This window comes from Catharus ustulatus, chromosome 4, assembly GCF_009819885.2.
Source record: "Catharus ustulatus isolate bCatUst1 chromosome 4, bCatUst1.pri.v2, whole genome shotgun sequence".
In the NCBI taxonomy this organism is placed as follows: Eukaryota; Metazoa; Chordata; class Aves; order Passeriformes; family Turdidae; genus Catharus; species Catharus ustulatus.
In genome coordinates, this window is record NC_046224.1 from 31,317,655 (window position 1) to 31,339,397 (window position 21,743).

Here is a 21,743-nt window from a genome sequence, read left to right on the forward strand (position 1 = left end):
TAAAGTGTCCTCACAATCATTTTCCAAACCTAATTTGTTCTCATCTCTGACGTCAGAATAAAATAAAGAAACAATAGTCTGAAAATAGGATGGAAAGTAATAATAGACTCACATATTGTAGATCTGGGCATCCTAGTGGACACCAAGTCAAACACAAACCAGAAATGTGTCCTTGCAGTACAGGAGGCCAGTGACACCCTGGGATGCATTAGACAGAGTACTGCCAGCAGGATGAGGGAAGTGATTCTTCTCCCCACTCAGCACTGGTTGTACCACACTTGGATATGATTAAGGGACTGGGCAGATGCTCTGACAGCTGGGACTGTTTAGCTTAGAGAAGAGAAAGCTCAGAGTGGATCTTATTAATATGGAATATATCTGAAGAGAGGGTGCAAAGAGGACAGCCAAGCAAATTTCAGTGGTTCCCAGTGAGGCAATGGACATAAACAAGCATAGGAGGTGCCTGCTGAGCATCAGGGAACAAACTCCTCACTGATGGATGATGTCTGAACACTGGCACAGGCTGCCCAGGGAGGTTGTGAAATCTCCATCCTTGGAGACACTTTTGAGCCATCTGGACATGATCCTGGGAAGCCAGCTCTAGAGAGGTTACTCTGGATGACTTCTGGACTTTCCTTTCAGCCTCAACCATTCAATAATTTTGTGATTATGTTTAAGTACCAGATACAGGCAACCAGGTCATTTGGGTCTTTATGGAAATACAGTTTTTTTACAGTCCTTTCCATCCTCCACCTCTGAAAATAAGTAACTGTCATGATGAAACATTCTGTCACTTGTCTAAGTGCCCAGAAGTTCCAAATGACTACAATTAATGAACTTCCCTCAGAACAACATGTGACATGGTTTTTGTGAGACAGAGGATCAAGGTTCTTCAACTGTACCTTTTTATCAACTTCTATATTCTTGCACTGAGTGTCCACCCTACTGTTTCACAAACAATCTCCATCTCCTTTGTGGTCTAGTGTTCAACATGAATTAGAAGCAACAAGGAATTTATTTGAGTCTCCTGCATTTAGAGTGCTGATGTCTGGAGTATTGATAATAAGTAACTAGACACTGAAAATCAAGTGTAATCCATTTCTTAAAATAATATTGAATCTTTGAACTCCTGTACAAGAGAGACCATGGGGATATATTTGAAGAAAGACATCTTGGGTTGTCAATAATGAACCTTCAGGGTAAAGAAAATGTATTATTAGCTTGACTCAAGAGGTATCCAAGCCCTTCCTTGCTGTTGTTAACAGTAATACTGAGTGGAGTATTAGAGTGATGACTAAAAGTCAGTTTCTTTGAGATGAGCAGTTCTCAAGTCTGAAGATGCTGATGGAGGTTGCAAAATACGTCTTTAAACATTCTCTTATTATACCAAAAGCCTTTTAATATTATTGTAGAATAAGGGGGGAAAATGGCAGCATGTTTCTGCAAAAATTTTAAAATTAGAACACCAAGCAGTGAATATTTTGACTAATTAATGTGGATTTCAGCTTTTCGCAAGTGATTTCACTGAATTAAATTAATAACAAAACTGAAATAAGAAAGGGATAAAAAGACTGATGATGTGGATGTCACTAAAAGATGACGTTGAGAGGAAAACAAAGGAAGGGTAATCTTATCCTTTGGTATGATCTGGAGTTTACACCATCATTAAGGATATAATCAAAAGCTCACAAAAATGCAGTTTGCATTCACTTGCCTTGGATAAACAGCCTATTCTCTTTGTGCTGTTTAAGAATCTCTTCTCATTTGAGGGCAATATGATAGCTACAAACAAGGTTGTTCAAGGTGATAGAACAAGGAGGACCAGCATGGCAACTTATCTCCGCTCCCCACACAGATGGGGCCAGAGGCATCAATCATTTCTGATAAGATGTTCATATCATATTGACACAGACACAAACTGTATATCAATGAAAGAAAATCTTAACACACGCCATCCTACTGAAGTGCTGCCTTGAAATTTTCCCATTAATAGTACTGCTACTTGGAAAAAAAAGAAAATGGTTTAGAATGCTGCGTAGGAACTGTGGGTCATATTACAGATTTAAGAATTTCTAGAGCAGTACGTTGGCATAAGACAGAGGCATAAATTCTACATAAATGTAAAGGTCAGCAAAGTGAATGGGACTCTGAGCAGGAGATGATGCAGCATTCTTATGCATACACATCAATGCCAAGAACAGGAACTACAGTCTGAATAGAACAAATGTAGGCAGCAGCCTTAACACCTTCCATTCCCTTTTCCATAATATACTACCCAGTGTTGCTGGCGTTTTCAAAATTCTCAAAAAAAACCCAGTTAAGATCTCTAGATGTTAATGTGCTACATATATTAATACAGTCTTATGGCATCTACACTGGAAAGGTATAAATTCAGATGACATGGAGGTAACTTTTTTGAACACTCTCATCCGGTAAGCATTTTCTTTGGGCTTTTTGGCGATGTTTTTTTTTAAGCAGCAGAATATTATTATAGAAACAAATAAAGTTAACCCAGCCTCAGTGAATAATACACATTGTCTAGAAAACAGCTATGCTCTTACTTTATCCCTTGTCAATTGTTAAACTGATTCTATTAAAAGCTAATAAGTGAGATCTTTCCATGATCTGATAAAAAACAAATCAATGTATTTTTGATTTTGATTGGTGTTCTTAGAGCTCCAGGGTAAATGAGCCTCCTGGCTATACTGAGGTTATCACTGCTGCAAAAAATGCTGTACTGGGTAGCTGATATTAGTATGTGTGAACGGAAAGCACAGACTGTCATCTTTATTTATTATGTCCTTTATTTCTCTGAAAATCTGCCACTGTAAAACTTGTAACTGTGCAACCCCTTGATGTACTTATCGTTGGCTTTTAAGTGTGATTTTACTGCTGAAAGGAAAGTTTGTTTCATTAACTTCTGTTCGGGTAAAAGAAAAAGATATCCCCAAAGCCAACAATCATCACCACACTCACACTCTTCAGTACTCTAAATGCTGGGACTCTATATATTCACCTTCATATTCCAAGTAATAGAAAAACTTCCAAAACTTCACAAATGACCACACACTACAACTGATTCATAAAGCAGCAAATACAGAACATCAGAAGACAGGACTGTTGCAGCGTGCTGAAATGCTGCAAACACACATTTCCAGTTTTCCTTTGGAGCTGTAACAATGGTCTATCTCTTACCTAAACTTATTAAGTGTTTCTCACATTAAATCAATTGCACTCAGGGTTCTATAATCCCTTGGAACTCCGAAATTGTTTTTGCAACATGATTGTAGTAGAAATAATTAAGTCCCAAAGCACAGCTGAGTTACTCTGTTTTACAGAACTTTCCCCCATTCAGTCTATGATCCTGTAATATCCATCTTACATATACTATTTTATGATCTACATGATCAAGTTAAATTGAAATAGGTGCTTTTGAAGACAATTGGAAGATCATCTCCACATTTTGATTCACAAGCCAGAGCAGTCTAGCTATGAATCCAAAATAGAACATACGCTGCTGCCACTCAGTCCTCACAACCAGACATTTAGTCCATAGTAAAATCCTGTAAACATTTATACATGTTAACATTGGGTCTAGCATGAACTGCTGCTCTACAAATCCACTCCCACCAACTGGCACTACTTGCATAAGTAAACAGCAGTCTTAGACTTCCAAACTGTTGATCTGCTTACAACAAAATTAGATTATATAACAACAGATCTTCAAGGCTCCATACCAAATTGCTAAGTCCTTCTGATTTAGCTTTTCACAAACATTTGTGCAACATGCCAGATTCCAGAACAGATTTTATAAAAACATTTCTTAAAGAACACAAAGCACCAGCACACATCCAGATAGAGTTTGTTTAAGCTCATATACTTTAGGAACAATTCTAAATAGACAGTAAAAGCTCAGCAGTGGCCAGAAAAATAGGACTGAACTAAAATACAAATAAATCTCAAGAGATGTGACTATGGACCTCTTTCATTTTCCAACTACAGTAACAGCACCTCTCTACAACTGCATATGCAAAATGCTTCCTTTAGGACTCCATACTAGTGAAATTAGTTCTAAAATGTGTCATCATCATAGTTTTTTACTTCCATAAAGAAGTAAAAAAAACCCCAAGGAATACACAAAGTGGGCTTGTGGCCTTAACAGAAATAAAAGGGGAACAGAAATATTAGGTTAGAAGACATAACAGCACATAAACCAAAGAATTTTACTGGGACAAGCCATATGGCTGTACCATGCTAAAGCAGTGCCATTCACAACTTGGTCTACCTCACTTAGGGGCTATTACTGTTCTAGGAAAGGAAACTGCAAAGCAGAAGGAAGGGGACACAAATGGAACATGATAAAAAACACACCAGGGAATACTCTAGGAACCATCAGGGACTGATTTCATCTCTTTATTGTTAATTTAAGTGATAGCAAAAATTATTTCTAGCAGCTGTTTTACCCAGAAAATATGGATATATACATATGCATACGTATCAAGTGAAATTAGCATGCACCAATTAAGTAGAAAATTAACGATTTGCAACTGCACTTTTAATAAACAGAAGCATGTCATGACTCAGATTTAACTACTTGACTTAAATACTGACAGTTTTCTTGCTTCCATACAAGTAGAATATTCAAGTTCAAACAAGGCCTTTTAGAGTGTGAAAACACACATTAGACAATTATTTTATTATAGAAAGAGTCTGCAAAATAATATTTATTATTACTGTCTATTAACAATAATAATAAAGTCACAGATAAACCTGTATTTTATTATTACCCCCTAACTTAACACAACAGGAGTTCCATTATTGTGGATGCCAACATATTTAGAAACAATTTTTAATCATAATTTCCTGCAATAAAAGAAAAGTCTGGAGAAAAGTACAATCTCATCCCGTCCCAAACAAATGGGAAGTTATCCCAAAAGAGTATTTACCTCTAGCTTAGTAAAGCTGATAGAAAACCATTCCTATTGCCCAAAGTGGGTGCTGATCTCACTAAGTTAGGTGTAAGCAAGGCATAACAGCCCCTACCCATACAGAGAAATCTTTAGCTAGAAAGTCTGAATACAAATAAATCCTCGTAGCATCACTGATTTTTTCTGTCACTGTCTGATATCAGTTTTCTGCCATGGGAAAGTTACTAATGCATTTCAAAATCAGTTTTTCACATCTCATGAAAAACCGATTATCTAATTCTCAGTACATGTTGGAAAAATTATGAGCATTTATACATGCTGCCAAAAATGAAAAATTAGTTGAGAATAGTCTAGCTATAAATATACCTGATTTTTCTTTTATTCATATAATTATAGAATGCTTTGGGTTGCAACATGCCTTAAAGATCATCTAATGACGATCTATTCAAAACACCAAAGGAATACTAAGATACATTATCAAAACCAGAATAACTGTTAAATAATTATATGGCTTTAATTTCCATCTCTTATTTTAAAAGGTGCTATCCTAAAAATGCACTGGTAGGTCCAACAATGAGAGCACCAATGTTTATGTTTAATTAGGAGAATATTCCTCAAACATGTACATTGCCTACTACAAGATACCTGTTCTATCTAAACTAAAAAAAATTCAACACATAGTGAAAAACAATAAATTGGTCCATATAGCTATTTATCATTTTTTTATCTGACTACCCTAAGTCCTTTGCAAATATTTAAGAGTAAATTCAGAGTGCTTTTCCCCTAGATTCCACTCTTAAGGGCTGATGTAAAAACCTCAGATAACTAATATTGAGAATTTATATCCTTTATGATTTCAGTATCAACTATTGCTGAACTTGAAGCCTCAAACTTTACTGAGATCTGAAGTAGTGAAACAGAAAAGAAATAGAATAGATTCAGATCAAAATTGCTTCAGGTTAGGCAGAGCAGTTCTTCAATCAATAATATTTATGGCTCCTAAGGAGCTATCCAAAACACCCTAAAGATGTAGACATTTAATCAGTTGAATTGCCTTCTAGGTTTTCCTGACTATAACTAGCAACTAGTTACTGGAGATGCAATTCACACAAAGATCTTAAGTTTAGATGTCTTTGGACCAGGATTCCAATCCTAAAGTCGATTGATTCATCATGAAACCTTCTGAAATAAGACAAAAAGGAAAGCATTGGCCTATGTCGTAATCCTGGCATCTTACTCCTGACTGCAGAGATACATCCATCTAACACAGATTCCAGAGGCAATGACGTGTCTGCTCCTCCCCCTGCCATCCACCTGAAGGCTCACTTGTACCTTATCTCAGGACTAATTCATGTCTAATGAGGCACAACTACTCGGAGAAACAAAAGATAATGAAGAGGAGCAAATGCTGAATTTAAATATAAAGTACTTTGATGATTTTCTAAAATTTATTTTTCAAATAAAGAGGAACAAGAGTGCGGTGTAGGTGAAAAACAGATTTCTATTAGTAGGTGTGGTTTTTCTTTAAGAGAAAAAAGATCCCTGTCCAATTTCTCACTCTGCCTTTGAATATTCAAACTTACACTTCCTATCTGCCTAAGAATCTGAACCGTCCTTTAAGTCACAGCAATCCGCACTAAAATATTTCATAAACTGTGAAAGGCATTAAAATTACTACTGTCCTTCTTTCCCTTATCTGCCTGTCTTTACAAAGACAAAGTACCTACATTGCATCATGTTAGAATCCACTTCTGCCAAAACACTTACTAAATGTAGCTCCTGCGGCACAACACATGGGTCACAAAAACTAGTGAGTGCGAAAAGTTTTGTGCAGACATTCAGGCTCAGTTTACAATTTGATATGTAATTTTTTCCTACTTTATACATCTATATTCTTTTAATCTGTCCTTAGCATGTAATGGTACTATATTTCCTTATTAGACATTTAATTCTGATCCCACCAAGCCAAATGCAAGAGCTGTTAACAGACTGTGCTTTCTCCTCATACTTTGGTTTGTCTCAGTTGCTACAGGATGCCATTTTTCAGAGAGAATCTATAACTGTACAACAAGAAAAAGTTTCACTATCTTTCATTGCTCAATGGACATTTTCTAAGTGTGATAATTACTTAATATTGCATGAGAAAAGTACAGTTTAAAATGGGCTAAGGACAATCCTATTCTTGCACTATAATACAAAGTTCAGTTATTAAACCATATATTCCCTATGTTATGAAATACCTTATTTTCCAAAGCATGGGCTTTTCCACAGGATTTTTTCTTGTCCTAGCCTGGACTACTCCTTTTTTGGAGAGACTGTCCCCACCTCACATCTACAATTGCTATTCCGTTTACTGTGATACTTGAACAAATAATGCTGTTTAAATAGTTGAATGTATGATACTGATAACATAAAACACATCAAAAAAACAGCTGTGGAAAAAGATATCCAATCAATTTAAAAAGTAATCAGACAATGTTGCTTCTAGTCCTCCAACAATCTTTTAAAGCTGCTATTTTAATTTCACATACCTGAGGATAGAAAAAAGATAAAATAGATTTATTAGACAGATATATTGATATAGAGAGATCTTACAATTGCAGGTCCACCTGAGAAGAAGCTAAGTTAGTTTTAAGAAATTCTATTATTAAATCTGAATGCTTTACTTTCTCCAACTGAACTCTGTAAGAGGCTACAGAGCTGACTCACTTTATGACAATTTCTATGAGGAAGACAATGAACACTCTATTATGCATTCAAACAGCCCCAATTTAACATATAAAACAGCAAAGTTCAAAGATATAAAGCCCAAAATATTCTAAAAGCAATGGTTTGAAGAAATACATTTTAAGTAATTTATATTCATACACTTCTTTCTTTCCTGTGCTTGCAACAAGTTTCATCTCTTCTTTTCATTGCATTTTTCTACTGGACCACAAAACAACTACAGTAATTTCATGATTATAAGTCGCACTGAGTATAAGCCGCACTTCCGGGTGTCAGCAACTTTTCGTTCTTTGTCCATATATAAGCCACACCTGATTATAAGCCGCACATTACAATACAGGGTGTGATAAAAGGTATCTGTTCTATCACCATATGTTGAGGGTGGGGCAGTGATCCTTATCTCAACGGCAGATATTCTGCTAATGGGCCATCCATTGAAACCAGGTTGGGCATTGTTCTTTATCTTTTCACAACCCATCCTTCCTCCAGAGAGCCATTTTCTGCTAATGGCCCATTGAGTCCCACTGTGTGACTGATAAAATTACTGCATCCCATTGGAAGTTGCTCCAGCCAGGGGGAAGAGCCCAACATTTCTTACCAAGATAAAAACCAGAGGTTTTGGGACACTAAGGGAGCCCCTTTGTCCACTGGACTCCAGAGGAAAACCAAATTTCTCCACATCACCACTGGACCGCCGGAGGGAAACTGCACCTTCTACAGGAGCACTGCTTCAACTGAACCACATCTGTCCCTGCAGGAGGATGCAGCCACCATTTAATGGGACTGCTACCAACACCCAGCCTGACAGGGTGTCAGGTTGTACTCTGACTTTGTCAGGGTTTGGAGTTTGTTTCTTTGTAGTACTGTATTTCTATTTTAATTTCCCTAGTAAAGAACTGTTATTCCTAATTCCCATATTTTTGCCTGAAAGCCCTTTGATTTCAAAATTACAATAATTTGGTGGGAGGGGGTTTACATTCTCCATTTCAAAGAGAAGTTCCTGCCTTTCTCAGCAGACACCTGTCCTCCAAACTAAAACAGCAACTTTTCGTTCTTTGTCCATATATAAGCCGCACCTGGTTATAAACCGCACTTTGGGTTCGGACCAAAATTTTAGTCAAAATGGTGCGGCTTATAATTGTGAAATTACTGTACTTTGGATACCAACGGACAAATGATACAACCAGGTTGTGTCAGAGCCTAAGGTGTTGCCACACACAGCTTTTGACCTGCACTTTTGCTAGAAATGAGCAGAAGAATCTGTGTATCCAAGCTCCTCAACTCCATTGTTGCCTATAGGCTTTGGCATCATTGCAGGGCGTGAACTACGAGGGCTGGGGACGCTGTCCCCACTCATACATCATCATTCTTCCATTATCCAGGGAGATTATCCATTTCAATCATGCGCCAGTAAGGGCCTGAAGATCTCTGAAATATCCCACCCATTTGTAATGAATAAAAATTATACATTGTGTTGTGTTGTAAACCAGCTTTGGTTTAACTCTGCAATAAACCGGTTAAGTCGCTTCCATGTCTAGTCCAGACAAAGCATGTAAGTATTCATCTTGGACACTTCTGCATTCCAGAGCTCATTCTGTGATACGGATATACCTCACATTTAATTTGTTCTAGTGAAAGCTCTCTTAGATTTAGCTTTTCCAGTATATTGAGAAGTTGTTCCTTGGGAGGGTATTTTTGTTGTTTTGTTAGGGTTTTTTTTTTTTTTTTTTATTTTTTTTTTTGTTACAGGATGGTATGTTTGTTTCATTTGCAGATGGTGAAAACTAGTTTCACAAAGCTTATCCTGCCATTTCCCCATGCCCTAGAAGGCAGTTTGAATTTGTAGCAACAACATTTCTTCAAGGTTTGCCAGTAATGGGATGAGGAAGTTCACAGCAGCTGAAAACAGACACTGGAGTCAGGAATCAATAACTAAAGGTCAGATCACAGCAAGCACGTGAGAAACAGCTCTAGAATTTGTGCTTTCATGTAACATGAAATCCAATCCATTTGCTTTCACACCACCACCACCTTAACCTTGTTTTCAGCAATCCATATCACCCCAAATGGTTTTCTGTCAGTCTGCAGCTCTCTTGTAAATCTATCACCTGCTGTGGCATTCATTGGAGTGAACACAAACAACATGTCCTGATGGACATTTAATTCTCAGAAATGACAGGAAACTCTATTTTGGTGACTACTGTCTGAAGTGCAGGCCAGAATGAAATGTCAGTATTAAACAGCTAACACTGTAGTACGAGCTGTTGTATATATGATCTCACTAATCATAAAAATTAATGTACCCAGAATACCCCTCCTTCACTGGTTACTTATTTTGCCTGCACTGCAAAGCACAGATATAATTTTGTCAAATTCAGCCCAACTTCTACATAGTTCCCTAAACTCCTACTGCCGTAGTTCAGACAACAGCTGTGGAAAGGAGTCAAGCTGGAGAAGTTTATGGAAAACTGTCTCCTGTGGGAGAGTCCTCAGGTTGGAGCATAGGAAGTGTGTAAGGAGCCCTTCCCTGGAGGAGGAGGGAGTGGCATCGACAATGTGTGAGCAACTGACCACAGCTCCTATTTCCAGTCTCCTGAACGGCTGGGCTGGAGAAAATCAGGAATGAAGTTGAGCATAGGAAGAAAGGAGAAATGGGAAGGAATATATTTAAGTTTTGAGTTTATTTCTCATTATCCTACATGATATGATTGGTAATAAATTCATTTTCCCCATGTCAAGTCTGTTTTATCAGTGAGTGGTGAGTGATCTCTCCCTGTCCTTATGATGACCTGTGAGCCTTTTGTTCTATTTTCTGTCCCGGTCCAGATGAGGAGGGGAGTGACAGGGTGGCTGTGGCTGGCTGAAGCCCAGGGTCAACCCACCACACCCATCACCACTGCACAGCCATTTAATGGTTCAAATTTCCTGGTGCATTCCTTAAACGGAACTTACTGAGCTCTTGCACTAACTGCACTCTCCTCCTGTGCTCATATTTATTAAATGCATAGTGGTTTCACTACTAATCACTCCCATGTTTTCTCTCTCAGCCAGAATTCTGAAAATAGAAATAGGTAATGAATATTTTAAAAATCAAAGGTTATCAGGTCTCTCACAAAATTTAAACTCTAGGACAGATTGATTTTGACAGTTTCACTGAAGAACCAGCACCTTCTCTTAGAAGTAAAGGCTCCTTTCATAAAAAACATGCTTAAGTCACTTAGGGCAGCCATCCAATCTCATGTACCAAGGCGAATTCATCTTATAAATATTACAGAGAAAGTTTTGAATGTGCACTGATTAAGAGACATGAAAACAGGGATATTGAAAAATGACCATTCTGTACACACATATGTATATATATTCCTACACAAAAAAAACCAACCAAAAAACGGGAAGGTGAAATACATAAACAAGACAGAGATGTATACATTTTTGTAAACCTTTAATGACACTACAAACCATTAGACATAACAACTGAATTTCAGAAGGAAGCAAAATATCTCATGAAACAAAAACACCTTGCCCTTGTTTCTAAATGTGGAATTTCGTACCTAGATCAAAAGATACAATTTTTATTGCAAATCTTATGCAAAATCAGTATTTAAATAGAAAGCATATGGTACCTGATGGGTCGATTTTCTTTACTATCAAAGAGTGAAAAGATTACTTCCAGTTCCTCTCCCAGATTGGAGCACATTAAACTTTTCATCTGAACAAAAAGATGGTGGCTGCTAGCTGGTACTGGTGTGTCTTTTTTTCGATGGCGATGTTCCATCTAGAAATACCACAAAAACAGTGACCAATTTGATTCAATTATAAAATTCTCAAAACAAAAAGAGGCAAAATATGGAATGCAGAACAACTTTCTTAATCCAAGTTAGTATCTTTTTAAATTTAATATTAACTTCTATTTTTTCCCTTCTCTTTTTTTTCTTTTGCATCTGAGAAGGAGACACAGGGAATTTACTTTCCCAGTTACACTACATCATAGCTATCTCTAGAAGAAAAACAGTAAACTCTGGAAGTTTATCTTTTTCTACTCTGAAAGCATGGAGCCACGTCAAAGCTTTGTGCTATAACAACATAGTATTTCTTAGCTGGTTTAAACAGTTAATGATCTGATGTTCCAGTATTCAAACACATTTTGCAGAAGACTAAATACCAGTGTTTTAAACTGGGGAAAAGCAATCATACCCACATTTTATGATCCCTGACAAACTGCCTTATACAAGCTAATAAACTGTCTAGATTTGACATCACAATAACTTCTGCATTTTAGTTACCCATTAAAAGAAGGGCAATATTAAGTTGTACTATCCCTCTCTTAAATTGTAACAAAAATAATTTGAAACAGCAATCTTTCTATTCTACATAGACTTCATATTAAGATTATCTTTTCTCCCCCTTTTTATTTTTCAAAGTACACTCCGTGAGTGACATTACTAGTTTTCTGGGTTATTTTTCCTCTGTATGTTTCTTCTTATGATTAATGGCTCCTCACCACATTTCATCTAGTGCTTCAACAGGAGTCCATAATATTACGTATGACTTTGAAATTACTCAAAGGTACACTGATTCTAGCACAAATAATTTACTATTAGGTTTGACATTAAAAGTTAACAACACAAGAAAAAGACAAGTTAATTATTTTAAAATACATAATTGTTTCAGAGCCACAAAAAATTGTAGCAATGATGATTTGGGGTTTTTTTGGGGGGGAGGTTGTGTTTAAATACAAAAGTTATCATAAACAAAATTCAGTTTAAATACCAGCTTAGTCTTAAGCACATAATGCTCAGAAATGTGTATCTGTAAAAGCTGAGCACTTAAATATGAGCCAAAGCCTACATAAATGAATTGGCAAGTTTTCTTAGACCTCGCTGGAGATTTAATCAGAATAAGAAATATCAGTGCTGGTTTTAGCAAATCAAGATGGGCTTTTGCATCCAAAGGAAAGCTTTCTTATGCAATTTAACTGCTATTTACATTAATATATTAGAAAGTACCAAGAGCCCAGTATGATTAATTGTGACAATATTATACCTTCAATATATTTCCATAAAGCTTATCTAGACAGGCTCATAAGCCAGGTAAAGCTCTAACAATAAAGAGTCCCATAAGCTTTTATTGATGATTAAATTCATATTAACAGTCACAATTTTAACAGTACATCAAAAACCAAAACTTTTAACAAATAACATTTAAGCTAAGCATGTGTGCACACACAAACTTGATATCAAACTAAAGACTCTCATACAGATGTAGAGATGACATAGCTGTTAAAAAAAAATTCTTTCCTTATAATAAAACTCATTACATTATGAAATGCCAATTTATTGGATCAAAAAAGATACTTTTGGTTAAATAGAAAAGGGTGGTCATCAAACTATCAGTATGTTGTTGAATAGCAAAAGTACCAAATATTACATTCACATACCAGCCTGTAGAGCTCTGTAATGCTAATCTCTTCAGGATCCACCATAGCATATTCTTTTCTTGGAACTAAGTCAAGCCCCAGTTGTCTGTATGAGAAATGGAATAACAGTAAGTAGTTTCTACTTTCAAAAGAAACAAATTAACTCTGCATGTGTTTGTTGTTTATTCCAATAAACAATGCACACTTTAATTGGTACTCTACAATTAGTTGACTTTGGTTTTGTTTTAATGTATTTTGGCTTTATCCACCGTTCACATTTGATTCATTCCCTTTCTCCACATTGCAACATTAATAGAATGTTTTCCTACAATTTTTAAATCTGTTTCACATTGTGGACAATGTGCAATGGACATTGTACTTCATACTACTGTGAATATTTCAGTGTGAATGCACCAGTACTGTGAGTGCTTCAGTAGAAGCACTAGTACTGTCAATTTGAACAACAATCATGGAAAGGAAGATAAAAAGAAAATCCATTAAATGCAAAAACATCATCTTATTTTCAGTTTCGACTGGATAGTATCAAAGATGCTTGCCTGTGTGCTCTGAACAAAATAAGGAAATTAGATTGAATCTACAGGAATACAATTTATTTCCAGCACAGTAGCAAGCAATAATGTTTAAGAATGCATAAGGATGTGAAGGCCGTCATGCTGAATTTAGGAAAATTCAAAAGATTAGAAAGTTTCTCAAAAATATTTTTTAAAGAGCAGGAACTCTCCATGTCAAAGACCTTCACAATTAATTCCTTTCAGTTACTGCAAAATACTAAGCAGACAGGTAATCATACACATTTAGTCATAACCCTTTCACTCTGTTAGGTATTTGTGCTTTCAGACAGCTGTAGAAACCTTTGAAGTTCAGTTAATTCTACCACTGAATATTGCTTCCTTTAGTTAGCATTTAGCTGCATAAATATATGCTAAAGAAGAGACTTAGGATACAGCACCTAAATGCCAGAGGGTGTTTTAACCATTTTCTTGCTTAAAAAAAAATAAGATCATACTATTTGTGTTAGCTCACTTCAGTTATTCAGATTAAAGAAAGATGTAGAGTGCAGTAGCTGGATGTATGTTAGAGATGGCCAAGTAGGAACTAAATTGTGTGACCAAGTTAAAAAAGAAGCAATGTGAACTGACATAGTTTCAGTCAGAACATAAAGCTATGCTAAATGCATAATCCAGGCATCGTGTGTATTGAAAAGTGTAAAATGATGCTTCAGATATTCCAATGCAATTCTCTTATAGATAATACTACTGTTACGTAAATCACACTGATAAAAAAAGCAGAATAAATCAATAAGCCACTTTTTACTGTTAAAACATAATGCACATAAAAACAATGAAGGAGAAAGTCCACTAAAAAAAAAAAAGTAACACTTGTCAGAAATTTGTTCTTTATTTTAGCATTCTACAATCAGCCTGCAGAGCTGGCTTTACAATTTTATTACATTTCATGTATTTCTATTCACTCACTCGTTGCCCCAGTCCAGACGAGCAGTGATGTGCCGTTTGACATCCTTCATTCGATCATGGGTGAGATGGCCAACAAGCACCTGCCTCCGCAGGTCCAGGATTTCATTCATTATGTGCCACAGGCGGTGAAAGAGATCCCCCTCATTCCTCTGTGAGATAAAAACATGACTACATCTACATCACCTGCACAAGTTGATAATCCTAGCACATACATGACGAGGAAAACAGGAAAATCCCTTTTCCCCCTTACTTAGTCTTTTATTCCCCATCACACTGTGACCATTTTACCTTCACGTGAGCACGTGTATATAAAATACTTTCAGACCTTGTCTCTGCACCACACCCATTCCAATATTCCAGTCCAACTCTGCGTCCCTCTCACATTAATCTAATCTAATGTGCGTGACAGGTATGACAAAAATTCAACAAAAAAGTTCCTGTGTTTCACAACACAGCATTGTTTTATTCCAATAGCATGTTCATTCTGTGCTGCTGCCTCATCCAAACTGAATATATCATCTGTGTTTCAAGACTATTTGACTTCATACAAATAAGGGATAGAAAAAGCAATAGCTCTGAGCATTCAAACTCTGAACCACCGTGTTAATTTAACTTCCCCTTCCATTGATATATCTCTATACACTACCACCTAATCATAAATAAATAGTATCACATAGGTAGAATCTTGTCCAGACAGTTCTTTATCTAACTGTGAAGAAGGACAAATGATGTGAATATGACTGCTTTGAAACCACATCCTCCTACTCTAATTATATACCAGCTAAGGGCACAACAATTTCCCACAAACAAACATCTGTTCTAGAAGAATCTATTAACTCTTCCTTCACTAATTCTAAGTATTTTTACATAGTTTTTTGAGAACCTTTAGCTTAAGAAAATTACTACAACCTTCATCTAAGTGATTCTTCACACAAAGTTGAAAAAACACTCCTATTAAGACTTGCTTTGTTAATTCCTGCCCATTTCCCTTTTCCTTCTTCCTATGAATAAAAGGCATAAAAATAAAGTTCAGCTACTTCTGCTGCATAAGTTAAACCTAAAATTCATTTAAAAGTACCATTAGTCTCCATCAACAACTTTTATATTCCAAGCACTCTGAAAAATTGCAATTTGATAAATCTCCTCCTTTTACTTCACACTCATTCACTTCATAACCTCACTAAAAGGGCATTAATTTATTGTTTGTCTTGGCTTTCTGTCTGGAAAGGAAGAAAACCAGGGTAATTTTGAACATGCAGTAACAACAGCAGTGAAGAAAAATGTTGACAAAAAGAGAAACAACTGCTGTAACAACAAGAAGGAAATATGAACAATACAAGTAAAAGAAAACCAAGGGGAAAAAAGGTCATAGAAAGAGCCCTTGAATTAGAAACAAGACACAAAAAGGACTGTGGATGAACATTATAGAGAGCTAAACTGACAGTATGTTTTCACAATTTTCCATCAGACACTAGTATAAGAGCTTTCATATCTGCAATCAAAAAACCAAATTGAATAAACAGTAATTAAGGTGCAACTTTGCTCCCAGTACCCAAAAAATTCTACTGAAGTAAATTATTATTATTCACATGAACACAAGAGACATGCTAATAACACTATGAAGCTCGAAATAAAATTTTAAGGTATTAGTAAAACAAAAAACAAACTGAATGTTTTGAGGTTTTTTCTGAAATATATACTTCAACTAAACCAGAGCATCTAAACAACAGTGCACCTTTTGAGATGACATTAAATCAAAGCAATATTATTCAGGGTACTTGCCACATAGAGCTGCTTCCACATTGTTCCCCAATCTCTTAGAGTTGTTGTCATTTCTGTAATAACAGAATCTTCTGTTGGAATAACCATTTCAAATTGTCTGTAACATGCAGAAGAACACATGATATTGCATGATATAGCATTACTAATCCCATTGCAGTCACTAATATATAGACTTCCTACTGCCAACAGTGATATCTGTCAACCTACAGGAGCACTCCTTCAGACATGACACTTATTATTTGTATATTTATTGAATCCCCATGGAAAAACCTGGGGTGAAAATAGTTTAATCCCCATGCAAAGTCTTGGCCCTAGTGAAGTCAAGGTGAGGGGGGTTTTTTTACTATGAGATAAGCATATCAAAAACAACTTAGATAGCAGAATAAATCCCATAGTTTCCAAAGGGATCTTGACACTTCAGCTTTTCATGCCTGGATTACTTTTTTCATGATATCTTGTCTCTCTTACTAAATTAACATAACAATGTGACAGCTCTTGGCAGTGATGTGCAGCAGGGAACATGGTCTGAATGGGAAACAAACTAACAAAGGAAATAGATTCAATAAAGATTGAACTCCACGCATGTACTGTGGTTGTGTCCACCACCAAAAATTATTCAGCCTTTAAACTTTATTTTATTGTGATGGCTTATAATTTTGCTTCACTGAACCTTCAGTTTTAGCCACAGCTTTAAAAGGAGAAAAAGATCCTAGAGCATGACAAACCACATGTGGCTGTAACTTCATAGTGGACAGCATGGAGTTTAACAGCAATGGGGGACATTTTCACCTGTGAGAATGAAACTTGTTTTAATATTATTACAGTCTTCATCATTATTTCTGCCCATCACGAATAATGGATCTTCAACACATTCATGCTCCCAAGAAAAAGGCACTTCCTGTTCAGGCATCTATCTATTATGAGAAATGTCCTTACCTAAACAGTTTTCAAAACTGTTTCGTACCAGTTCTCTACCAATAAATCCGAATAAAGGATTCAGTATGAACAACTAAAAATTGAAACGGTGAAAAAAACTGTTGAGCTAAGATCACTGAAAATTTTTTAAAATTTTAAATTTTTGAAAGTGATACCATTCATACCATCAAGTTAAATTTTACACAGAAAAAAAATAAATTTTAAAGTCAGACAACTTGAATTCCGAAACAAAATTTTCAAACTAATTTTAACCAATGACTCTGGTTTTTATCAATTCTTCTAAATGCCAAAAGACATCAGCTGTTGTCAAAAATAAATACTGGCTCTCCATCACCTTAAGAAAAGAAGTAAAGGAAAAAGTTTCTCTATTCATTGACAGGTTTAGCAAAATCTTTGGCCATTGAACTGATATATTATTTTACCCTTTTTTGTAAAATGGCAACTACTGCCCTCAAAGAAAATATCAATCTTAAGCAGTAGGTTAAAAAACAGCTTATGTACAGAATAATTTCTCCAAATTAAGGCAATGCCATTTTCAAGCTAAACTTAACATAATTGTTTCCTCTTTTCTCTAGACAATACAGAATGATATTCCCAGTGGTATTCCGTGTCTTTTCTGGATACAGCATTCCAATTTTATGACCATGCAGGAGCATCAGGTTAGCTAAAGACAACCACTACAAGTCCTCTGGCAGTAAGCTGAAGATATCATAAAATCATTATTTACTTTATAAGCAAAAGATTTTTGGTACCACTAACTGACCATGTTTAAATATTTGCAATCAGAATATTTCACACATACCCTTTGTTCTTAACACATGCATTCTTCAAGTGAATGTAGTTAGATGGAAATATGCCCTGAAAAATAAAAAAGTTTAGGTAAAAAAGGTCCCCTTACATGAGTTTGGCATTCCATTTAGTATCATTCAATATACAAATGCATGCTGAATTCAAAGTCCTCCAAATAATTAACAAGAAACATACACAAGGAAAGAATGCAATAAATACTCAGTATAGCTCTAACAGAAACTAAAATGCCATATCCAGTAGAGTTTAAATTCAACACTTCAGAAAATTAGAAGATAAACACATGTAGAACATGCAGAAGATTGTTTGAGAGCTCCCTTATGGCAATGGTTTTATTCATTATTCCCACCTTGATAAGAAACAGACCAGCTGTGGGGGATAATATCTTATCAACCACATCTTATAAAGAAGGATCTTCAGACGGGGATTTTTAAAAGTAAGCAGAATAAATTGACAATATTCAATAAAAATAAAGTCAAGTAAATAAAGAAAATCAAAATAGAGTCAAATTTGGTGGCTACTCTGCCTGCAGTGCAGAGGGAAGTTGTGGTAGATGCCTATCAAAGAGCCTGTGTCTGCCAGGAGCAGCCCTTTTCCAGATGTTTAAGGGCTCCCTGCCATTCTCTTGAACGCGCAGCATTGCTGCAACAGTCCCACCACTCTGACAGCACACTGACCTTCAAACCAGAGGGAGAAAACGAAGCAAGTCAGCTCCCAGCCTCTGGCTGGGAAGACAACACACTAAAGCTCATGCAGTGAGAGAAAACACATATATAGTCTCTCCATAACAGGCACAGCTGCATACAGCTTTCCTTTGTGATGATGGTGTCCCATTTTCTTTTCACACAGCCATGAGACCTTCAATAAAACCAAATGTACTATGTAGAGACAGCTACCCTATTAAATGCTCCTGCTCCTCTGTAAAGCAAAGCAGCTCAGCGGAGCTCCTCCCAAGGACAGCAGGACATAGAGCCTTGCAGGAGTACCACAGTGTGTCAGGGAACAGGATGGCTGCACACGCACCCTTCCTGCAGACCAGCTGCCAGACAACTCCTTCCAGCGTCAAAGCTGGCAGAAGAACAAGAGATGAATCCTGACAGAGCAATACCAATAACAAGGGGAGCTACAAGGTGCTCTTATAATTTTACTTTTGGAGAGCTTCCCTTCACAAATCCAATTCAGAAAACTGTTTGCATTCACACTAGGAAAACAGAGAATATATATCTCATCTCTTCACACATCAAGTCATGTTTAGAAAACCTATTCATAACTTCCATCACACATTTGACAGACCACAAAGAAAGACTGACAGCAAGCATGTGGTGAGAACTGCAACAAAAGACACAGAAGATGCAGTAACAAACCACAACTGCTCGTGTCTTGTAGATCAAACTGAAATATATATCAATGAGGTCAAAGTAGTAAACATCAAATTAGACTCTGTGGCTAAATTTATTGTTTGAATCGACCTTCCGTAAAAAGAAAGGAAATTTATATGACAGGCCTTGGCACAAAAGGCAAATGGCTTGATATGAGCCCCTAAAAAATTTCTGAGATTATTGTGTATGTGCCTTTTTTTTGCAGTTGAAGAATTTTGGAAATGAGGACAGAAATAGAAGAGCAAAGCTTTTAATACAGGTTAAAGCATTAACAGGTAATGTATGATCTTTCCCATGAAAAATGAAATCTGTACAATCCCAGGGGCAAGGCAACAGGAGAGGTTAAGAAAATAGAAAGACAAATAAAACAAATACAACACAGACACTAAAACGTAAATTCCAGTAACTTTTCATGTCTGAATGCTGAAGAGATAAATCAGTGAAGTCTGGTTTAGAATTCTATGCTACTATGGAAATCAAAGACTACACATCAAAAAAGACTAAAATGAACCATATATTTTACATGGTAACACATTTTTTATTCAATTGATACTCTGCATGTGGCTCCTATAAACTATCTGTCTCCACTGACTGCTCTAAATTATTTCATAGCATCAAGAAAAACAGGCACAGTTTAACCAACTTTTCCAACAGTGTTTACAATTTGTATTCTCAGTAGTCTTTTCCCTTCAACTTAGCTTCCTCTGAGTGGAAAATCCAAAACTCGGAAATGAAAGAAAATTCACCACAGCCCGAGAATTGTAAAGTGTTATTATCCTAATACATAGAAGCATTTCAGAAGGGTAACCCATGTCCAAAACTAATTAAAGTATTACCAATAATATACTTAAAACTAAGCTCTGGTTTTCTTTCAAGAGTAAATATCATACACTTACAAGCAGATTATTAACTTTTAAAAAGTAAATATACATTTTTTTGCTCAAGAATGCAAAACTGCATCTGACCTTTACCTTAACATTGGGGTTTTTTAAGGCAAATCCTCTGTACCATCCTGTGAAGAAAGCACAATTTGCTTTTTAAAGTGTGAAAATCATTTACATATATAAAACAGATTTCATCTTTCAATTTTGGACAGATATGACAATTCCACAGAGCTGTCAGACTATATTAATTTAAAAGATTTTCCATGCAGTGAAAGTTTTTCATTTAAACCAGTTCACATTTGGATGACTTCATTCACACAATTTCAGGAATTACTTTTTAACCCTCTACCTGTAAACGTTTCTAACTATGTAACCGAGGTAAATTCTGCATTGGACACCACACTGGTCAAAACAAAAATAGTTTTTCACTAACTCAAAACATTTACAAATCCTTTCTGGACTTTAGGCTCTATATCTATCAATCACAACACTATATAAAATGCATAATATACATGATTCAACAGAATAGATCCTATGCCTTCTAAAAGAACATTTCATACAAGGCTAACCATATATAATCCTGATACGATATTAAAAAACCAAAACCTAGATGATCCCAAATGATTAAAAAATTAATAAAAAATACTGTAAAATCAGTGTGTTGATTTTTATGTGTTAAGGAGGCAGATTATGGAAAGAAAATGCAACTTTATTTCTCTGACACTAGGAACAGACATTTGCTAAAATTATATTTGCATTCTCTAACGCAAAACAGAGATAGAAGAGAACGCTTGCACTGCTTTAAGACTTTAAGTTGTAACTTTGAATTAATTTGAAAATTTCTTGATGGCAGCTGGGTCTCCCTCAGAAATACCAAGAAAGCAGAGAGACTTCCTTTCTGTTATAACTCTTATCCTCTGTAAATGTTTATTAAACAGAGAGATTAAATAAAAATTATTGTACTGCAAATTAATTATTATGGAGATTAGAGTTCACCAGAACTGTGGGAAAAATTAGGAGGCCAAAATGTATTATATTATTGACTTCAAAAATGTGTTACTTCAGAAAATAAATTAATATTAGTGGGGTTCAAGCCATCAATACACAAAGCTTAATTATCACTGGAATCACCTGTGAACTCACCATCACATTTCTCTAATATTTGAACGGTGTCTCCAATCTCCAATGATAGGCCATGTGGGACTGTCCCTCGAAAACCAGCAATTACTGAAAAATACAATATGTTTCAATTATTCACAACATTAAATACAAATTATTATTCCTGTTGTTAACAAAATAGTGTATTACTGTGAGAAGTTGCATGTTAGAAGAAACTGGTTTACTGAAATGTATTAAACTGTGAAAAAACTTGAAAGAAAGAATCATTA

At 35.8% G+C, this 21,743-nt stretch overlaps 1 protein-coding gene across 4 annotated transcripts in view; it reads right to left on the reverse strand.

Moving 5' to 3' along the window:
- The window catches only part of DOCK4 (dedicator of cytokinesis 4), a 238,382-nt gene that overhangs the window by 126,852 nt on the left and 89,787 nt on the right, over window positions 1–21,743 (reverse strand). For all 4 annotated transcript variants that reach the window (XM_033057524.1, XM_033057522.1, XM_033057523.1 and 1 more), the window contains exons 2-8: window positions 21,499–21,582; window positions 20,443–20,483; window positions 18,088–18,143; window positions 16,350–16,446; window positions 14,568–14,716; window positions 13,093–13,177; window positions 11,279–11,430 (exon numbers count right to left, since the gene is read on the reverse strand). In XM_033057524.1, the coding sequence (XP_032913415.1) occupies window positions 11,279–11,430; window positions 13,093–13,177; window positions 14,568–14,716; window positions 16,350–16,446; window positions 18,088–18,143; window positions 20,443–20,483; window positions 21,499–21,582 (664 nt within the window). The remainder of the gene's footprint in view (window positions 1–11,278; window positions 11,431–13,092; window positions 13,178–14,567; window positions 14,717–16,349; window positions 16,447–18,087; window positions 18,144–20,442; window positions 20,484–21,498; window positions 21,583–21,743) is intronic.